Below are 18113 nucleotides of genomic sequence, written 5' to 3'. Positions count from 1 at the left end.
CTGCATCAGGTTCTCTGTTCAGTGGGGAGCCTGCTTCTCCATCTCCCTCTGCTGTTCCCCCTGTTGGTACTTTCTCTCTCTCAAATAAATAAATAAATAAAATAGATAAAATCTTGAAACTAAGAATTTGAGAGCCTTTGAAGATTTTGCCTAAGAAATGTTTGGGTATGTTTGTATAATATGGTCAGAACTCTGCTTTACGAAGATTACCACTGAAGCAACGAGTGAAACAGATTTCAGGGAACAGGGAATAGAAACAAGAAGACCAGGAGTCTTCTAAAATGCCCTAACTAGATAGCTCTGATGTGGAGTAGTGACAGTGGGAACTCTGAGGTGCTGATATAATACGAAGAGAATTACAGAGATGGAATTGGTGATACTTGGTGTTTTACTGGTTGTGTAGAAAGAGAGAAGTATTGAAGATAACGTATTTTGAGACTACTGACTGGAAGTTGTGGTAATGAATGGTTTGGGGAGGCAAAGGTAATGAGTTTGGGTTTCTACACATTGAGTTTCAGGTGCTTGGATAATGAGGGGCACTCATTCCCTAGCCATCTTATCCATGTTTATTGCTTTAAGTAGCCTTTGTACACTGATGACTGTGGAGCCCTTCATGAATTCTAGACTGACATTTCAACTACCTACATACATCTCCATGTGAATGCCTAATATCCTGATTGCCCACCTCCCCACATATGATTCTCCCTCAGGCTTCCCATCTTAGTAAATAGCAACTTCATCTTTCTACTAGGTCCAGCCATGTATCTCAGAGACACCCATGGCTTCTGCCTTGCTGTCACACTTGGCATTGAGTTAATCCTTAAATCAGTCCTTTCTGGTTTCAAAATACCTAGATTTTGACACTTCCTAGAAACTCTAAACTTGATATTCTCATCCCATCCACCACTCTCTTACTTGGATGATTGCTATAGCATTCTACCTCTTTTCCCTGCTTCTGCATTTGCCTTCCTTCAGTTTGTTCTCCCCTCAGCAGCCAGACTAATGCTTTAAAAATACTAGTGAGGAAAAAAAAAAGTAAAAAATAAATAAAAATATTAGTGGGGTAACACTACTCCTCTACTTAGAATCTTCCAGTAACTTCTCAACTTACTCAGAGTGAAAGAAAAAGTCCTTAGAATGGCCTGTAAGGCTCTACAGAGCTCTCCATGTTTTCCTGCCTTACTGTATTGCTGATCTCATCTCATGGTACTTGGTCATTCAGACCTAGCCGCATCTGCCTTCCTAGCTGTTCCTTAGACACACCAGTCAAGCTTCTTCCTCAGCAACTTTGCACTTGTGGTGCCTGTTGCCTGTAAAGTTTCTCCCCCTTGTATCTACATGGTTACTTTGATTTTCTTCAGACCTCTGAAGTGTTTGTTTATTAGTTTACCTAGTTTAAAATAGCAAACCTCCTACCTGCCACCCTTTCTCTTTCATTTACTCTAATGAGTTTCTCTCCATAGTACCACGTGATATATTGTGTATTTATTTCTTTACTTGTCGGTCATTTCTTCCTTTACCAGAATGCAAGTTAACTTGAGGCAAGTTTGGTTCGTTCTTTTTACTGTCCTTCCTTCCGTTTCAAGATAGTTTTTCCCTGTCTATGTGGACTGTAGCTGCAGGGGTCATTACTTCCCCCTAATTTTAAGAGTTGATGAACAAAAAGGCCTTTCAGTGTTTAATTTGCTGAGATCTTTTAGGAAAATGTGATTAATTAAAATATAATAGAAGCTACCTGTGTTTGCTAAACTTAATCTTGAACTTAACCTTCTAGCCACTATCGGAAGCGATCAGCGTCAAGGGGGCGCTCTGGAAGTCGTTCTAGAAGTCGCTCACCCTCAGACAAAAGAAGTAAACGTGGAGATGATAGACGTTCTAGAAGCAGAGATAGAGATAGGAGGAGAGAGAGGTCTCGAAGCAGAGATAAAAGAAGATCTCGGTCAAGAGACCGGAAGCGCCTGAGGTAAGACGGTCTCCTAAATACTCATGATAAATTGGGCCTTCTCAGCTAAATTGGGCTTGTTCAAAAGTAGGACTTGGACTGGAATTTAATGGCCTTTGGTGGGCACTCTGCTTTGACCCCAGCTCATTTGATCAGGTCCAGAGGTGCTTTGCCTGGAGCAAAGAGTCGCAAAGGTAATATGTCATCAAGATTGTTCTGTTCTAATTCTGTCCCAAGAGAGCTGACAACTATGTTCAGACCAGCCACTAAAGCCAGCAGGAGAAGGAAAAGGGCAGAGCCATCTGCAAGCCCTGCTTGGTGTTTGACACTTAAAAAAAAAAAGTATTTTTTAAAGCTTTTTATTTATTTATTTTTTTATAGATTTTATTTATTTGTTTGACAGACAGATCACAAGTAGGCAAAGAGGCAGGCAGAGAGAAAGGAGGAAGCAGGCTCCCTGCTGAGCAGAGAGCCCGATGCGGGGCTCGATCCTAGAACCCCGGGGTCATGACCTAAGCCGAAGGCAGAGGCTTTAACCCACTGAGCCACCCAGGCGCCCCTAAAGCTTTTTATTTTTAAGTAATCTCTCTACCCAATGTGGGGCTCAAACTTAAAACCCTGAGATCAAGAGTTGCGTGCCCTACTGATGAGCAAATCAGGGACCCTCTCAACTCCCCCTTTTTTTAATTTCTAAAGAAGATTCTATTTATTTATTTATTTATTTTAAACATTTTATTTTTAATTAAGCTCACACGCAGCTTGGGGCTTGAACTTACAACTTCAAGATCAAGAGTTGCATACTCTACCAGCTGAGCTAGTCAAGTGTCCCTGTTTGACACTCTGTAAAAAAAAACTATTTTGAATAAAAGGACCTCCTAATTTTTATTTTACTTTTACTTTCTTACATTTGCTTGGCACCAGTCAAGCAGCTGTATGTAACCTTTGTAGAGGTGGAAAACATTGTAAATAAAAATAATCTTCCCCACACCAAAAAGTTATTTGATAAGTTTCTTATTATAATAGGGAAGAAGACAAGGCTGTACAGGTGCTGTGAACTGATCACAGAAAAAACTCTTTTGCAAACATTGGAAGAAGAAATTGCAGAAGTATTACGGTGCTCAGGGAGAATCTATGAAAATGTGGATAGTGCTGACTTAGTTTCATATTATGTGGTCCCAGGAACAGTTTCATATAATTCATTCAAGCATGTATTTTTTTTTTTAAAGATTTTATTTATTTATTTGACAGACAGAGATCACAAGTAGGCAGAGAGGCAGGCAAGAGAGATGGGGGGAGCAGACTCCCCACTGAGCTCGATCAGTGGGGCTCGATCCCAGGACCCCGCGATCATGACCCGAGCCGTAGGCAGAGGCTTAACCCACTGAGCCACCCAGGCGCCCCCATTCACGTATGTGTTAAGTGAAATTGTTTTTTTTAAGATTTGGTCTTTGACTTTTAGGAGTGAAAGTAGAATCACAAGGTTTTAGAGCAAGAAGGATTTTGAGATTATCTAAGTGGAGTCTCCATATTATATAGATGAGGAAACTGTGACGCAGAGAGTTGATCTGCCCTATGTCATGTCACCGTCAGCTCTAGAATGGAAATTATCTCCTGGTCTTCATATCTGTGTTCTTCCGTAGCCCCATTGTACCCATCCTTATACTTAAGTTTTGGCTTTGAAATTTAGATTTTTCTACTGTAGACCGTAGATTTCACAAAGACATTTATTATCACAGATTTGCTGTTTTTTTCCAACAAATATCATTTTGGAATTAGTATCCTCACTTTTTTATTAACCACTTCTAAGAATTGACTTTACTTGTTCCTTTTTTATCTGATTTGATGATTAATTGAAATCTCAGCTTTTAGTAATGGTAATGGTTGGGGCGCCTGGGTGGCTCAGTGGGTTAAAGCCTTTGCCTTCGGCTCGGGTCATGGTCTCGGGGTCCTGGGATCGAGCCCCGCGTTGGCTTTCTGCTCGGCGGGGAGCCTGCTTCCCTTCCTCTCTCTCTGCCTGCCTCTCTGCCTGCTTGTGATCTCTGTCAAATAAATAAATAAACTCTTTAAAAAAAAATAATAATGGTAATGGTTAAGAAGCTTCTTTCAACACAGTACAGAACCATTATCTAAAGTAATACTAACTTGGTCATAGAATGAATGAAAAGTGTCTTCCTTTCAGGCGTTCCAGAAGTAGAGAGAGAGAGAGAAGTCGAGAGCGAAGAAGATCTCGAAGTCGAGACAGGAGACGCTCGAGGAGTAGAAGCCGAGGCCGGCGATCCAGATCCTCCAGTCCTGGCAATAAAAGCAAGAAAGCTGAGAATAGGTAATGTTATCATTGGACTGTATCTCATGCAGTTTGGGAACTGACTCTTCCCTTTTCCTTCCTTTTTTTAAAGAAATCTTTATAAATAATTACTGACTAGCTCTACCATCAACTGGTTGGTTGAATTTAATTTAATTTATTTATTTAAAGATTTTTTTTTTATTTACTTATTTGTCAGAGAGAGAGAGCGAGAGAGTGCACGAGCAGGTAGAGTGGCAGGCAGAGGCAGAGAGAGAGGCAGGCTCACTGCCGAGCAAGGAGCCCGATGCGGGACTTGATCCCAGGACCCTGGGATCATGACCTGAGCTGAAGGCAGCGGCTTAACGGACTGAGCCACCTAGTCATCCCTATTTTATTTATTTTTATTTTTAAAATTTTTTAAAAATTTTAATAGTTTATGAGGCTTGTAATTCAGTTGGAAATAGTAAATTCAGTTAGTTTTAACATTCATAATACACTGTTCTCTTATTTGATACCTATTGTTAATGGTCAGGAATATATTGTATGAAGATCTTTTTGGGAACTCTGTTTTTCCTTTGAAATGATGTTCTTAGCATTTCTGACACTGGTTGGCAGATAACTTTTTAACTCATGATGTGAATTGCTGAATTGCTCTTCAGGATAGGTATGAACTTTGCTTGTGTTAAGTTAAATGTACATGTTTCCTTAGGATGCCAGTACCCTTCAATTTCAAGGTATATCTATTAGACATAACATGTTTACTCTTTATATTTCTCTTTTCAATGATTTATTCTTTGGCTGTTTCTGAAGTGGTGACATAGTTGATATATGAATTTGTATTTGTGTTCTGTATATTATTCATATTATTCATGAGTGTTTTCCTCATGTCATTAATTTTATTTTATAAATTTTACTTTTGGGGCGCCTGGGTGGCTCAGTGGGTTAAAGCCTCTGCCTTCGGCTCAGGTCATGGTCCCAGTGTCCTGGGATCGAGCCCCGTGTCGGGCTCTCTGCTCGGCGGGGAGCCTGCCTCCTCCTCTCTCTCTGCCTGCCTCTCTGCCTACTTGTGATCTCTATCTGTCAAATAAATAAATAAAATCTTAAAAAAAAAAATTTATAAATTTTACTTTTCTTTTACCAAGTTTGGTGTAATAATGCCCAGTGGGATTATTTTGAGTTAAAAGTAAAATATAAATTCGGAAAAGTGAATGAAATGTAAACATGCAGTTTATTAAATAATTATAAAGCAATATCCATGTAACCACCACCAAGGATAAGAAATACAACATGTGGGGCGCCTGGGTGGCTCAGTGGGTTAAAGCCTCTGCCTTCGGCTCAGGTCATGATCCCAGAGTCTTGGGATCAAGCCCCGCATGGGGCTCTCTGCTCAGCAGGGAGCCTGTTTCCCCCTTTCTCTCTGCCTGCCTCTCTGCCTACTTGTGATCTCTGTCTGTCAAATAAATAAATAAAATCTTTAAAAAAAAAAAAAAGAAAAGAAAAGAAATACAACATGTTAGGATGCCTGGGTGGCTTAGTTAGTTAAGCGTCTGCCTTTGGCTCAGGTCATGATTCCAGGGTCCTGGGATCAAGTTCAGCCTCAGGCTCCTTTGGGAGCCTGCTTCTCCCTTTGCCTGCTCTGCCTGCTGCTGCTCCTGCTTGTGCTCTCTCTCTGACAAATAAATAAATAAAACCTAAAAAAAAAGAAAAGAAAAGAAATAAAACATATCAGTATCTCCAGAAACCCTCCATGTCCTTTCTATAATTCCAGCTCTCTACTACCCTAGATAAAACCACTCCTGACGTTTGTACTTGTAATTTCTTTGTCTTTCTTAAGAGTTTTACACTTGTGTTCACATCTGGAAAAAGAATAGTTAAGGTTTACATGTTTTTTAACTTTACTTGAATGAGTTCCATATTCTTTTGTATCTTTGTTGATCATTGTTTGAGAGTCATCCATGTTGCTTATAACAGTAGTTCATTTTCACTCCTGAGTACTATTCGGTGGTATAAGTATACAGCTATTTATCCGTTCTACTGAGGTGAGGATTTGGGTTCTTTTGACTTTTAGGGTATTTTGAGTATTTTTATATATGTGTCTTGGTATACATGTGCTTGAGTTTCCCTAGGGTGTGTATCTAGGAGTGAAATTATATGGTTATAGAATAAACATGGCTTTATTGTTTTTTTTAAAGATTTATTTGAGGTAGAGAGGGAGTGCAAGGCATGCGAGCAGGGGGAGGGCAGAGAGAGAGAGAGAATCTGCAGTAGTCACCTTGGTGAGTGTGGAGCCCAGCATGGCGTGATCACAAGCCTGAGATCTTGACCTGAGCTGAAGTCAAGAGTCGCGCAGTCAACTGACTGAGCAACCCAGCCACCCAGTGTAGCTTCATTTTTTTTTTTTTATTATAAAGATTTTTATTTATTTATTTGACAGAGAGATCACAAGTAGGCAGAGAGGCAGGCAGAGAGAGAGGAGGAAGCAGGCTCCCCGCCGAGCAGAGAGCCCGATGCGGGGCTCGATCCCAGGACCCCGAGATCATGACCTGAGCCGAAGGCAGAGGCTTAACCCACTGAGCCACCCAGGCGCCCCTGTAGCTTCATTTTTATTGAATAATCCCAAATGCTTTCCAGAGGAGGTATACTGATTGTATTCCGATGACCAGTATCATTGTGTTGCTCCATACTCTCCCCAGTATTTGGTAGTCAGTCCTATTAATTTTTGTTAATTGGTTAGACATACCAGTATTGTTGTGGCTTTAACTTGTATTTCTCTGATGACCAATGAGGTTGAACTTCATATGTTCTTTGGTCATTTGGATTTCTTCTTTTCTGAAATATGTTAAAATCTCTTGCTTATTTTCCTGTTGAGTTGTTTCCTTAAAAATTGACTTGTAGGGGGCACCTGGGTGGCTCAGTGGGTTAAGGCCTCTGCCTTCAGCTCAGGTCATGATCCCAGGGTCCTGGGATCAAGCCCCACATCGGGCTGTCTGCTCAGCAGGGAGCCTGCTTCCTCCTCTCTCTCTGCCTGCCTGTGATCTCTGTCTGTCAAATAAATAAATAAAATCTTTAAGAAAAAAAAAATTGACTTGTAGGAGGTTTTGTTGTTTTTAAATACGCTTGCTGGTTGTTGATTGTCATTTATATGAATGGCACATATATTCTTTTACTCTGTGGCTTGTCTTTTTACTCTGTTATGATACTTTTGATGAACAGAGACTTAATGAAAAAATTTCTTTTTCTTTTTTTTTTTTTAAAGATTTTATTTATTTATTAGAGAGAGAGAGAGAGCGAGCACAGGCAGACAGAGTGGCAGGCAGAGGCAGAGGACAAAGCAGGCTCCCTGCTGAGCAAGGAGCCCGATGTGGGAGTCGATCCCAGGTCGCTGGGATCATGACCCAAGCCGAAGGCAGCCGCTCAACCAACTGAGCCACCCAGGCGTCCCTGAAAAAACATTTCTTAATTCATGTTATGTATTGAGAAGAACATAGATATTAAAACCTGAGAAGGACAGTATGAGAAAAGATAACTATAGGCTTTATTTAATCTAAATATATAGACTATTATACTGAATCAAAAAATATGTAAAGAAAATAATTATGAACTATGTGGATTTATTCAGGAATGGAAGGTTGGTTTAACATAATAAAATCAGTCAGTATAGGGGCGCCTGGGTGGCTCAGTCAATTGAGTGTCTACCTTTAGCTCAAGTCATGATCCTAGGGCCCTGGGATTTGAGCCCCTTGGCAGGCTCCCTGCTTAGCAAGGGGATTTGCTTCTTTCTCCCTCTGCTCCTCCCCCTACTTGTGCTGTCTCTCAAATGAATAAATAAAATCTTCTAAAAAAAGGAGAGAGGGTGTCTGGGTGGCTCAGTTGGTTAAGTGACTGCCTTCACCTCAGGTCATGATCCTGGAGTCCCAGGATTGAGTCCTGCATGGGGCTCCCTGCTCAGCGGGGAGTCTGCTTCTCTCTCTAACCCTCCCCTCTTTCATCCTCTGTCTCTTGCAAATAAATAAACAAAATCTTTAAAAAAAAAAAATGAAGAGAGTAAAATCAGTCAGTTTAATTCTTTATATTAATAAGATTCAAGAAGAAAAGTCATGGTTATCTAAGTAGATTTAGAGAAAAGCATTTTATTAGCGTCAAAACATATTCATGTTAAAAATGCCTAGCATATAGAAAATTATTTCACAAACTGATTGTAAAATTAGAAATGCAAGGGCATAAACTGTCTTGAAGAACAAGACAGGAGGGCTTGCTTTACCAGATACTGAAACTTGTCATGAAGTTGTCCAAATTAAGTGTGGTTTTGGTGTAGAGACAAATAGATCAGTGGAACCACGTAAAGAGCCCAGAAGAAGATCCCATGTATGTGGTCACTTAACAAATGACAGTGGTGACAGTGTAATTAGTGGGGAAAAGTTCTTTCAGTAAGTAGTACTTGGGGTGGTGGGAATGCCTGGGTGGCTGTCAGTTGGACATCAGACACTTTTTTTTTTAAAAGATTTTATTTATTTGACAGAGAGAGCACAAGTAGGCAGAAAGGCAGGCAGAGGGAGAAGGGGAAGCAGGCTACCTGCTGAGCAGAGAGCCTGATGCAGAGCTCGATCCCAGAACCCCGAGATCATGACCTGAGCCAAAGGCAGAGGCTTAACCCACTGAGCCACCCAGGCGCCCCAAAACATCAGACTCTTGATCAGCTCAGGTCTTGATCTCAGGATTGTGAGTTCAAGCTTAGTGTGGAGCCTACACCAAAAAAATAATAATGATAAGTGCTACTACTAGTGTCATTTGCTACCATATAATGAAATAGGATGACCTACATCATTCTGTACATAAAAGCAGATAAAAGACCAAATCGATGGCATAATTGTAAACTTTTTAGAAGTTTATACTAGAGAATATATTCTTTTTTTTTTTTTTAAAGATTTTTATTTATTTATTTGACAGACAGATCACAAGTAGGCAGAGAGGCAGGCAGAGAGAGAGAGGAGGAAGCAGGCTCCCCACTGAGCAGAGAGCCCGATGCGGGGCTCGATCCCAGGACCCTGAGATCATGACTTGAGCCGAAGGCAGAGGCTTTAACCCACTGAGCCACCCAAGTGCCCCTAGAGAATATATTCTTGACCTGTGGATATCTTCATCAAATCTGGAAGGTTTAAAAAGCACCAGTTTCTTTAAAAAGGGGAAAAAGAAGACTGAATTGATTGCATTCAAATTAAGTATTTTTTTTTTTTAAGGCTATTTACTCAAGTTGAGAGAGAGAGAGCAAACGATCATGACCAAGGGGAGGGGTACAAGGGAGAGGTAGATGCAGACTCCCCACTGAAGATTCGGGCTTCGATCCCAGGACACTGATATCATGACCTGAGCTGAAGGCAGATGCTTAACCAACTGAGCCACCTAGGCGGCCCAAGAAATTTTTTTTACTTACAAGATACCAAACTTAGGGGTGAAATGCAAGGCCTGTTGGGGTTTTAAATGTTATTTTTTATTTTTTAATTTTTTTTACGATTTTACTTATTTGAGAGAGAGAGGGAGAGTATATAGGGAGAGTGAGAGAGAGAAGCAGATTTTGTGCTCATCAAGGAGCCAGATGTAGGACTTAATCCCCGGCCGCTGTGATCATAACCTGAGCCAAAGGCAGATGCTTAACCGACTGAGCAACCCAGGCCCCTTAAACATTATTAATTTTTAAATGAGTTAATTAAAAATTATCTTGGAGAATGTTAATGTTTTGGTAAATTTCTCTGTGTTAAATTTTACCTCTCCTATTTAAATTTTTTTCATTTTTATATGATATGTCTACTTTTTCTTGGCTAGATTGCCAACTATTTAATATTTGTAATTAATGTTAAAGGATTTAATATTTGTCATATTTCCAAGGTGTTTATTAATATAAAAGTTAAGTTGACTTTTGGAAATTTCTTAACCAAAAAGTAAAATGTAAGTCTTTAAATGTATCTTATTTTACTTCATTTTATTTATTTATTTTATTTTTGAGAGAGAGAGCGAGCCCTTGTGAGTGGGTGCGTGGGAAGGGACAGAGGGAAAGAATCTTAAGCAGCCTCCATGCTCAGCACAGAGCCTGATGACTCTGAGATCACAACCTGAGCCAAAGTCAGAGTTAGACACTTAACTGACTGAGCCACCCAGGCGTCCCCTTTAAATGTATTTTAGATGTGAATGTTTCTAAGCACAAATAAATGATGTTTCTTTTTCTCTTTTTTGGTAGGTCTAGGTCCAAAGAGAAAACAGATAGTGGGGAAAGTTCTAAAGAGAAGAAAAAAGACAAAGATGACAAAGAAGATGAAAAAGAAAAAGATGCTGGCGTATGTTTACTAACTAAATAATTATATATTATAATATTTGTTTCTGTGATCACAAACTGTCGGGGATTTTTATTGCTATATATTTAATTTTGTTTGTTTATTTTTAAGTAGGCTCCATATCCAACATGGGGCTTGAGCTCACAACCCTGAGATCAAGGGCCCCATGCTGTACCGACTGAACCAGCTAGGTCCCCTATATATTTTTATTTTTATTTTATTAATTTATTTTTAAGGACTTTATTTCTTTTTTTGAGAAAGAGTAAGAGAGCACAAGCAGGGGGAACAGCAGAGGGAGAGGGAGAAGCAGACTCTGTTGAGCAGGGAGGCTGATCGGATTTGACCCCATGACATTGGGATTATGACCTGAGCTAAAGGCAGATGCTTAACCAGCTGAGCCGCCCAGGCATCCCTATTTTTATTTTTAAATGATAGTATGTAAAAAACAAAAACCAAAAAAGAGATAAAGTAAAAACTGTCCCTATTAGAGGAGTTATTTCTCAAAAATATTGCATATCTATATACATGATCTGTTTTTACTTAACAAAAGGTGATCATGCTATGTGTGCTATTTTGTACCTTGCTTTTGTTCCTTCTTTTATTTATTTACTTATTTTTTATGAAGTAATCTCTACTTCTGATGTGGGGTTCAAACTCAGCCCCCAGATCATGAGTTGCAGGTTCCACTGACTGAGCCAGCCAGGTGCCCTGCTTTTGTTCATTTTTAAATTGTGTTCTATTTTTTCAATATATAAGGTCTGAAGAAGAATACACAGCAGTATACCCAACATCCAACTTAAATAGCATGCTTTGTTGTTTTCATTTGTTATATATTGGAGATCTTCTGAAACTGCATATATAGATATAGCTCATTGTTTTTAATGCCTGCATGGTGTTCTGTTGAAACAAAGTAAGGAAATCACCTTTGATGGATATTTAGGTTATTTTCAGTCTTCATTGTGAACAGTGGTGTGTGAATCCTTTTACACATGTCTTTTGTGAATGTAGGGTGAATTGGTATCAATGAAATGGCTTTGTCAGTGGGTATATGTATTTAACATTTTGACAAATAGGATCAAAATGCCCTCCAAAAGAGTGGTATACTTTTTTTTTCTTAAAGTTTATATATTTAAGTAATCTCTTCACCCAGGGTGGGTCTATACTCATCTCATGACCCTAAGATTAAGAGTCACATGTTCTTCTGAGTGAGCCAGCCAGGTGCCCTAAGTTTTATTTTAATTTTAATTTTTTTTTTTTTAAGATTTTATTTATTAGAGAGAGACATACACAGCGAGAGAGGGAACAGAAGCAGGGAGAACGGGAGAGGGAGAAGTAGGCTTCCTGCTGAGGAGGGAGCCTGATGTGGGGCTCAATTCCAGGACCCTGGGATCATGACCTGAGCCAAAGGCAGATGCTTAATGACTGAACCACCCACATGCCCCTTTAATTAAGTTTTTAACTTTAATTCCAGGGTATTTAACATCCAGTGTTATATTGGTTTCATGTCACCATTAAAATTTTGTGGTATTTTCTTTGACTGTTTTTTGATGTAGTATTTCCATATCTATAATGATAGCATATGTAGATTTTTTTTTAAGATTTTATTTATTCGTGAGAGAGACAGAGCACAAGCTGAGAGAGGGGCAGATGGAGAGGGACAAGCAGACTCCCCACTGATCAGAAAGCCCACAGCAGAGCTCAATCCCACTATCCTAAGATCATGACCTGAGTCAAAGTCAGACATTTAACAGGCTGACCCACCCAGACACCCCAGCATATGTCAGTTTTTTATTTTTACGATGTTTAATCATTGAGTTCCTGCTTAGGGTTATGAAAATGGTTTGCTTTCTCCTTTTCAGAGTATTATTTATTTATTTATTTAAAGATTTTATTTATTTATCTGATGGACAGAGATCACAAGTAGGCAGAGAGGCAGGTGGGGGTGGGGGAAACAGGCTCCCAGCCAAGCAGAGAGCCCGATGTGGGGCTCAATCCCAGGACCCTGGGATCACGACCTGAGGTGAAGGCAGAGGCTTTAACCCACTGAGCTAACCACACACCCCTCTTTTTCAAAGTATTATTAATCATCTTGATAAAGTCTTTGGAATGGCTGTTTCTAGGAAACTTAGACCTAAAGACCAAAAGACCAAAACTTTTTAATCATGTTGATAAATAGCTTTCACTTAGTCACTAATTTTTTTTTTAAGATTTTATTTATTTATTTGACAGAGATCACAAATAGGCAGAGAGGCAGGTAGAGAGAGAGGAAGGGAAGCAGGCTCCCCACTGAGCAGAGAGCCTGATGTGGGGGTTGATCCCAGGACCCTGGGATCACGACCTGAGCCAGAGGCAGAGGCTTTAACCCACTGAGCCACCCAGGCGCCCCCTTACTCACTGATTTGTAATAGAAAATTTCTTTTTCATGGAGCAGTCTTTGAGGAGTGTAGAGGATTTAAACTTGAGAATAACTAATAACTGGGGAATTATGCTTATTAATTCATCTAGTTTCTCATTTTAGGAAGAAAGTGGATTCATGTTTGCATCTTGCCTGAAATTAAAATGAGATTAATCACGTTTGAAGTCTGCTTTCTTAGTTGAAGATGATTTTTATTGTTTGCTGGTATATTCGTAGATATATTTAAAAGATGGGTCCCTGCAATTGTATCGGTTTGGGAGCTATTATAAATAAAGCTGCTATAAACACTCAAAAAAAAAAAAGATGACTGATCTAAATCTGGTGTAAATTGAGTTTGTAAATACAGCTGTTTTTCATTTTCCTTTTTATATAATTTGAGAGTTTATATAGAATATTGCTGGAATAAAGTTGTTAATCTTTCTTTCTGATCTCTCATTTCCTCCCAAGAACTTTGATCAGAATAAGCTGGAAGAAGAAATGAGAAAGCGAAAAGAGAGAGTAGAAAAATGGCGAGAAGAGCAACGTAAAAAGGCCATGGAAAACATAGGGGAACTGAAAAAAGAAATTGAAGAGATGAAACAAGGGAAAAAATGGAGCTTAGAAGATGATGATGGTATATTCATTTGTTAGATGTCTATATAATAATTCATGTGGCATATTCTAGAAATACGAGTAATATTTCATGCTGGGAATTTTTAGGCCATTTTTTACTGTGGAAAATACAGCATTTTAACCTTTTTTTTTTTTTTTTTTTAAGATTTTATTAGAGAGAGCATGAGCAGGGGGGAGGGGCGGAGGGAGAGGGAGAAGCAGAGTCCCCACTGAGCAGGGAGCCCCATGTGGGGCTCAATCCTAACCTGAGCCAAAGGTAGACAGATGCTTAACTGAGCCACCCAGGTGCCCCAAGCATTTTTTTAATATATCTTTTTTTTTTTTTTTAAAGATTTTATCTATTTATTTGACAGAGAGAGAGAGAGATCACAAGTAGGCAGAGAGGCAGGCAGAGAGAGAGGGGGAAGCAGGCTCCATGCCGAGCAGAGAGCCTGATGCGGGACTCAGATCCCAGGACCCTGAGATCATGACCCAAGCCAAAGGCAGAGGCTTAACCCAGTGAGCCACCCTTATATCTTATATATGAGATATAATCTCATATATTAAAGGCACCCCTTTAATATATCTTTTAAAGATTTATTTGAGAGAGCTAGAGCATGAGTGCACATGAATTGGGGGAGAAGCAGAGAAAGAGAGCAAATCTGAAGCAGACTCAGCATGAGGCTGGACTCAGGGCTTGATCCCACAACCACGAAAGCATGATCTGAACTGAAATCCAGAGTTAGTTGCTTAACCAAAAGAGCCACCCAGGCACCCTGAAATATTTTTTAAAGATCTATCCATTTGAGAGAGAGAACGATCAGGGGGAGTGGCAGAGGGATAGAGAATCCTCAAGCAGGCTCTCCGCTGAGTGAGGAGCCTGATGCAGGGCTTGATCCCAGGACCCTGAGATCATGACCTGACCTGTAACCAGGAGTCAGATGCTCAACCCACTTACCTATCCAGGGCCCTAATTTTAACCATTATTAAGTGTACAGGTCTGTGGCATTAAGTAAATTCATGGTGTTCATCACCCAACACTACTATCCATTTCTAGAACTTTTTCATCATTCCAAACAGAAAGTCTGTACCCTGTATGGATTTCTTTTTTCTTTCTTTCTTTCTTTTTTTTTTAATATTTTATTTATTTACTTGTCAGAGAGCATGCATGCACAAGGAGGGGAAGGTGCAGGCAGAAGGATAAGCAGGCTCCCCACCCAGCAAGGAGCCCAGTGTGGGACTTGATCCCAGAACCCTGGGATCATGACCTGAGCCGAAGGCAGACACTTAACTGACTCAGCCACCCAGGCATCCCCAGATTTCCTTTTCTTTTATTCTATTCTTTTCTTTTCTTTTTCCTTCTTTCTTCCTTCATTTCTTTCTTTTTTTTTATTTTTAAAAACTTTTAAGTAACTGCGACACCCAGTGTAAGATTTGAAGCCACAGCTCTGAGATCAAGAGTGTCATGCTTCAGTGACTGAACTAGCCAGGTGCCTCCTGTACCCAGTAAAAATTCCCCATCTTTCCCTCAATTCTACTATCAATTTGCCTATTCCAGGTACCTTATATAATTTCAGTCATACAGTCTTTTTGTCCTTTTGCATCTGGGCTTATTTCACTCAGCATAATGTCGTCAAGGGTCTTCCATGTTGTAGCTTGTATCAGAAGTTCATTCCTTTTTTATGGCTGAATAGGAGTCCATTTTGTTTATAATACTACATTGTGTTTATCTATTTGTCTGTTGGATATGTGGATTTTTTCACCTTTTGGCTGTTGTGAATAATACTGCTATGAATAATGTGGGAAATATCTCTTTCTTCTTCTGGTTCTTTTGGGTATATACCTAGAAGTGGAATTGCTGAATTCATATTGAGATACTAAATCTCTCTTGTAATATTTATGTTAATATGTGAATTCTAGTATAGTGTTCAATAGGGATTACTGATTTTACTTTAGACTGGAGAGTTGGGTTCTTATGGGCATAGTCAGTAAATAGCTCTTTAATTATTATACTACAAATAAGAATGTTAATAATGAAGATAAATTAAGAGGATGTTTTCAGGTCCCTCCTGATTTTTCATAACTTAGGAGAGAAATATTTTCCTGCCATATCTGTTTTTGACCTTGATGTTTTAGTGAAGTAGATGAGTATGAAATTTTATAAAAAAGTGTACTTTTGCTCCGTTTTTTTTGTGAAAATTCAGTGATTTTTTTTTTTTTGTGGAAGTTTCATAAAATGCTTTACTTTAAAAAAAAATTTTTTTTTTTGAAGATTTTATTTATTTGACAGAGAGAGAGAACACAAGCAGGCAGAGAGGCAGGCAGAGAGAGAGAGGGGAGGAAGCAGGCTCCCTGCGGAGCAGAGAGCCCGACGCGGGGCTCAATCCCAGGACCCTGGGATCATGACCTGAGCCGAAGGCAGAGGCTTTAACCCACTGAGCCACCTAGGCGCCCCTTAAGAATTTTTTTAAAAGATTTTATTTATTTATTTGATAGATCACAAGCAGGCATAAGAGAGGCAGGCAGAGAGAGAGGAGGAAGCAGGCTCCCTGCTGAGCAGGGAGCCCAATGTGGGGCTTGATCCCAGGACCCTGGGATCATGACCTGAGCCGAAGGCAGAGGCTTTAACCCACTGAGCCACCCAAGTGCCCCTCACAGAATGCTTTAAATAGATGAAAGAATTGTATCTTTAAGGGGAAATGATGTCTTAGTTATATGAAGAAAAAAGTTAGGTTGTCTTGATTTTAAAATGCTTGTTTTTCCTCTGAAAGTAACTTTTCTGGGACACCTGGGTGGCTCAGTTGGTTAAGCATCTGCCTTTGGCTTAGGTCATGATCCCAAGGTCCTGGAATGGAGCCCTGCATTGGGTTCTCTGCCCAAATCCTGTTTCTCCTTTTGCCTACTGCTCCCCCTGCTTGTGCTCTTTCTGTCAAAGAAATGAATAAGAGCTTTTAAAAAATAAAAAGTAGGGGCGCCTGGGTGGCTCAGTGGGTTAAGCCACTGCCTTCGGCTCGGGTCATGGTCTCGGGGTCCTGGGATCGAGTCCCGCATCGGGCTCTCTGCTCAGCGGGGAGCCTGCTTCCCTCTCTCTCTCTCTCTCTGCCTCCCTCTCTCCCTTTTTGATCTCTCTCTGTCAAAAAAAAAAAAAAAAACTTTTAAAAAAAAAAAAAAGTAATTGAAAGAAAAGAAACCTATCTGTCATTAGGAATTTTTAGTCCTACCTCTTTTCAGTTTACCTTATATATTAATATTACTAGTTAAAACTGATAACATGCTTGATCTAGAAACTCATAAGTGTGCATAGTTGCACTGCAGTGTGCCGGGGCTGATTGGAAGGAAGGGCATTTAGGCAGGGAGGGAATGGGGAATGGTGGGCTGTGGTATGATTATTAAGTACTTCCTTTGGAAACCTGTGTACAGAAAAGTGATTCTTCTATTTTATTTTATTTATTTATTTATTTATTTTTTAAAAGATTTTATTTATTTATTTGACAGACAGAGATCACAAGTAGGCAGAGAGGCAGGCAGGGAGAGAGGAGGAAACAGGCTCCCCGCTGAGCGGAGAGCTCGATGTGGGGTTCGATCCCAGGACCCTGGGATCATGATCTGAGCAGAAGGCAGAGGCTTTAACCCACTGAGCCACCCAGGCGCCCCTGATTCTTCTATTTTAGATGATGAAGATGATCCTGCAGAGGCTGAAAAGGAAGGAAATGAAATGGAGGGTGAGGAGTTAGATCCATTAGATGCTTACATGGAAGAAGTAAAAGAGGAAGTAAAGAAGTTTAATATGAGAAGTGTGAAAGGTGGTGGGGGAAATGAAAAGGTAAGCCATTTTCTCTTATTTTTGAAGATTTATCCAGTATTCTTTATTGGGTAATTTGAATTATTATCATGGTGACCTGCTGCTGACTTGCCTGACTTTAGAAAGTTGTTTCCCCCCATCTCAGAAATGCTAGTACTTTTTCTTGGTACCACAGATGCTCAGGAGTTTTAGCTGTAAACATTCTTTGAAAAGTCACTCTTATGCCATCATCTTTTTTTTTTTTTTAATTTTTTATAAACATATAATATATTTTTATCCCCAGGGTTACAGGTCTGTGAATCACCAGGTTTACACACTTCACAGCACTCCCCATAGCACATACCCTCCCCAATGTCCATAACCCTCCCCGCTTCTCCCAACCCCCCTCCCCCCAGCAACCCTCAGTTTGTTTTGTGAGATTAAGAGTCACTTATGGTTTGTCTCCCTCCCAATCCCATCTTGTTTCATTTACTCTTCTCCTACCCCCTTAACCCCCCATGTTGCATCTCCACTTCCTCATATCAGGGAGATCATATGATAGTTGTCTTTCTCCGATTGACTTATTTTGCTAAGCATGATACCCTCTAGTTCCATCCATGTCGTCGCAAATGGCAAGATTTCATTTCTTTTGATGGCTGCATAGTATTCCATTGTGTATATATACCACATCTTCTTTATCCATTCATCTGTTGATGGACATCTAGGTTCTTTCCATAGTTTGGCTATTATAGACATTGCTGCTATAAACATTC

General features: G+C 39.8%; 1 protein-coding gene across 6 annotated transcripts in view; it reads left to right on the top strand.

Moving 5' to 3' along the window:
- LOC111140947 (DEAD-box helicase 46) overlaps window positions 1-18113 on the top strand; it is a 70788-nt gene that overhangs the window by 1761 nt on the left and 50914 nt on the right. For 4 of the 6 annotated variants that reach the window (XR_002640176.1, XR_002640177.1, XM_022493218.1 and 1 more), the window contains exons 2-6: window positions 1775-1963; window positions 4122-4265; window positions 10459-10555; window positions 13416-13581; window positions 17207-17382. Coding sequence is in view for 4 of the 6 variants with exons in the window: in XM_022493218.1 (XP_022348926.1) it covers window positions 1775-1963; window positions 4122-4265; window positions 10459-10555; window positions 13416-13581; window positions 17207-17382 (772 nt within the window). In the remaining 2 variants the exon portion in view is untranslated. The remainder of the gene's footprint in view (window positions 1-1774; window positions 1964-4121; window positions 4266-10458; window positions 10556-13415; window positions 13582-17206; window positions 17383-18113) is intronic. The other 2 variants (XM_022493220.1, XM_022493219.1) reach the window with 1 other exon arrangement.

This window comes from Enhydra lutris, unplaced genomic scaffold (assembly GCF_002288905.1).
Source record: "Enhydra lutris kenyoni isolate GAN:26980312 unplaced genomic scaffold, ASM228890v2 scaffoldscaffold5, whole genome shotgun sequence".
Lineage (NCBI taxonomy): Eukaryota > Metazoa > Chordata > Mammalia > Carnivora > Mustelidae > Enhydra > Enhydra lutris.
This window is presented reverse-complemented; position numbering and strand designations above follow the sequence as displayed.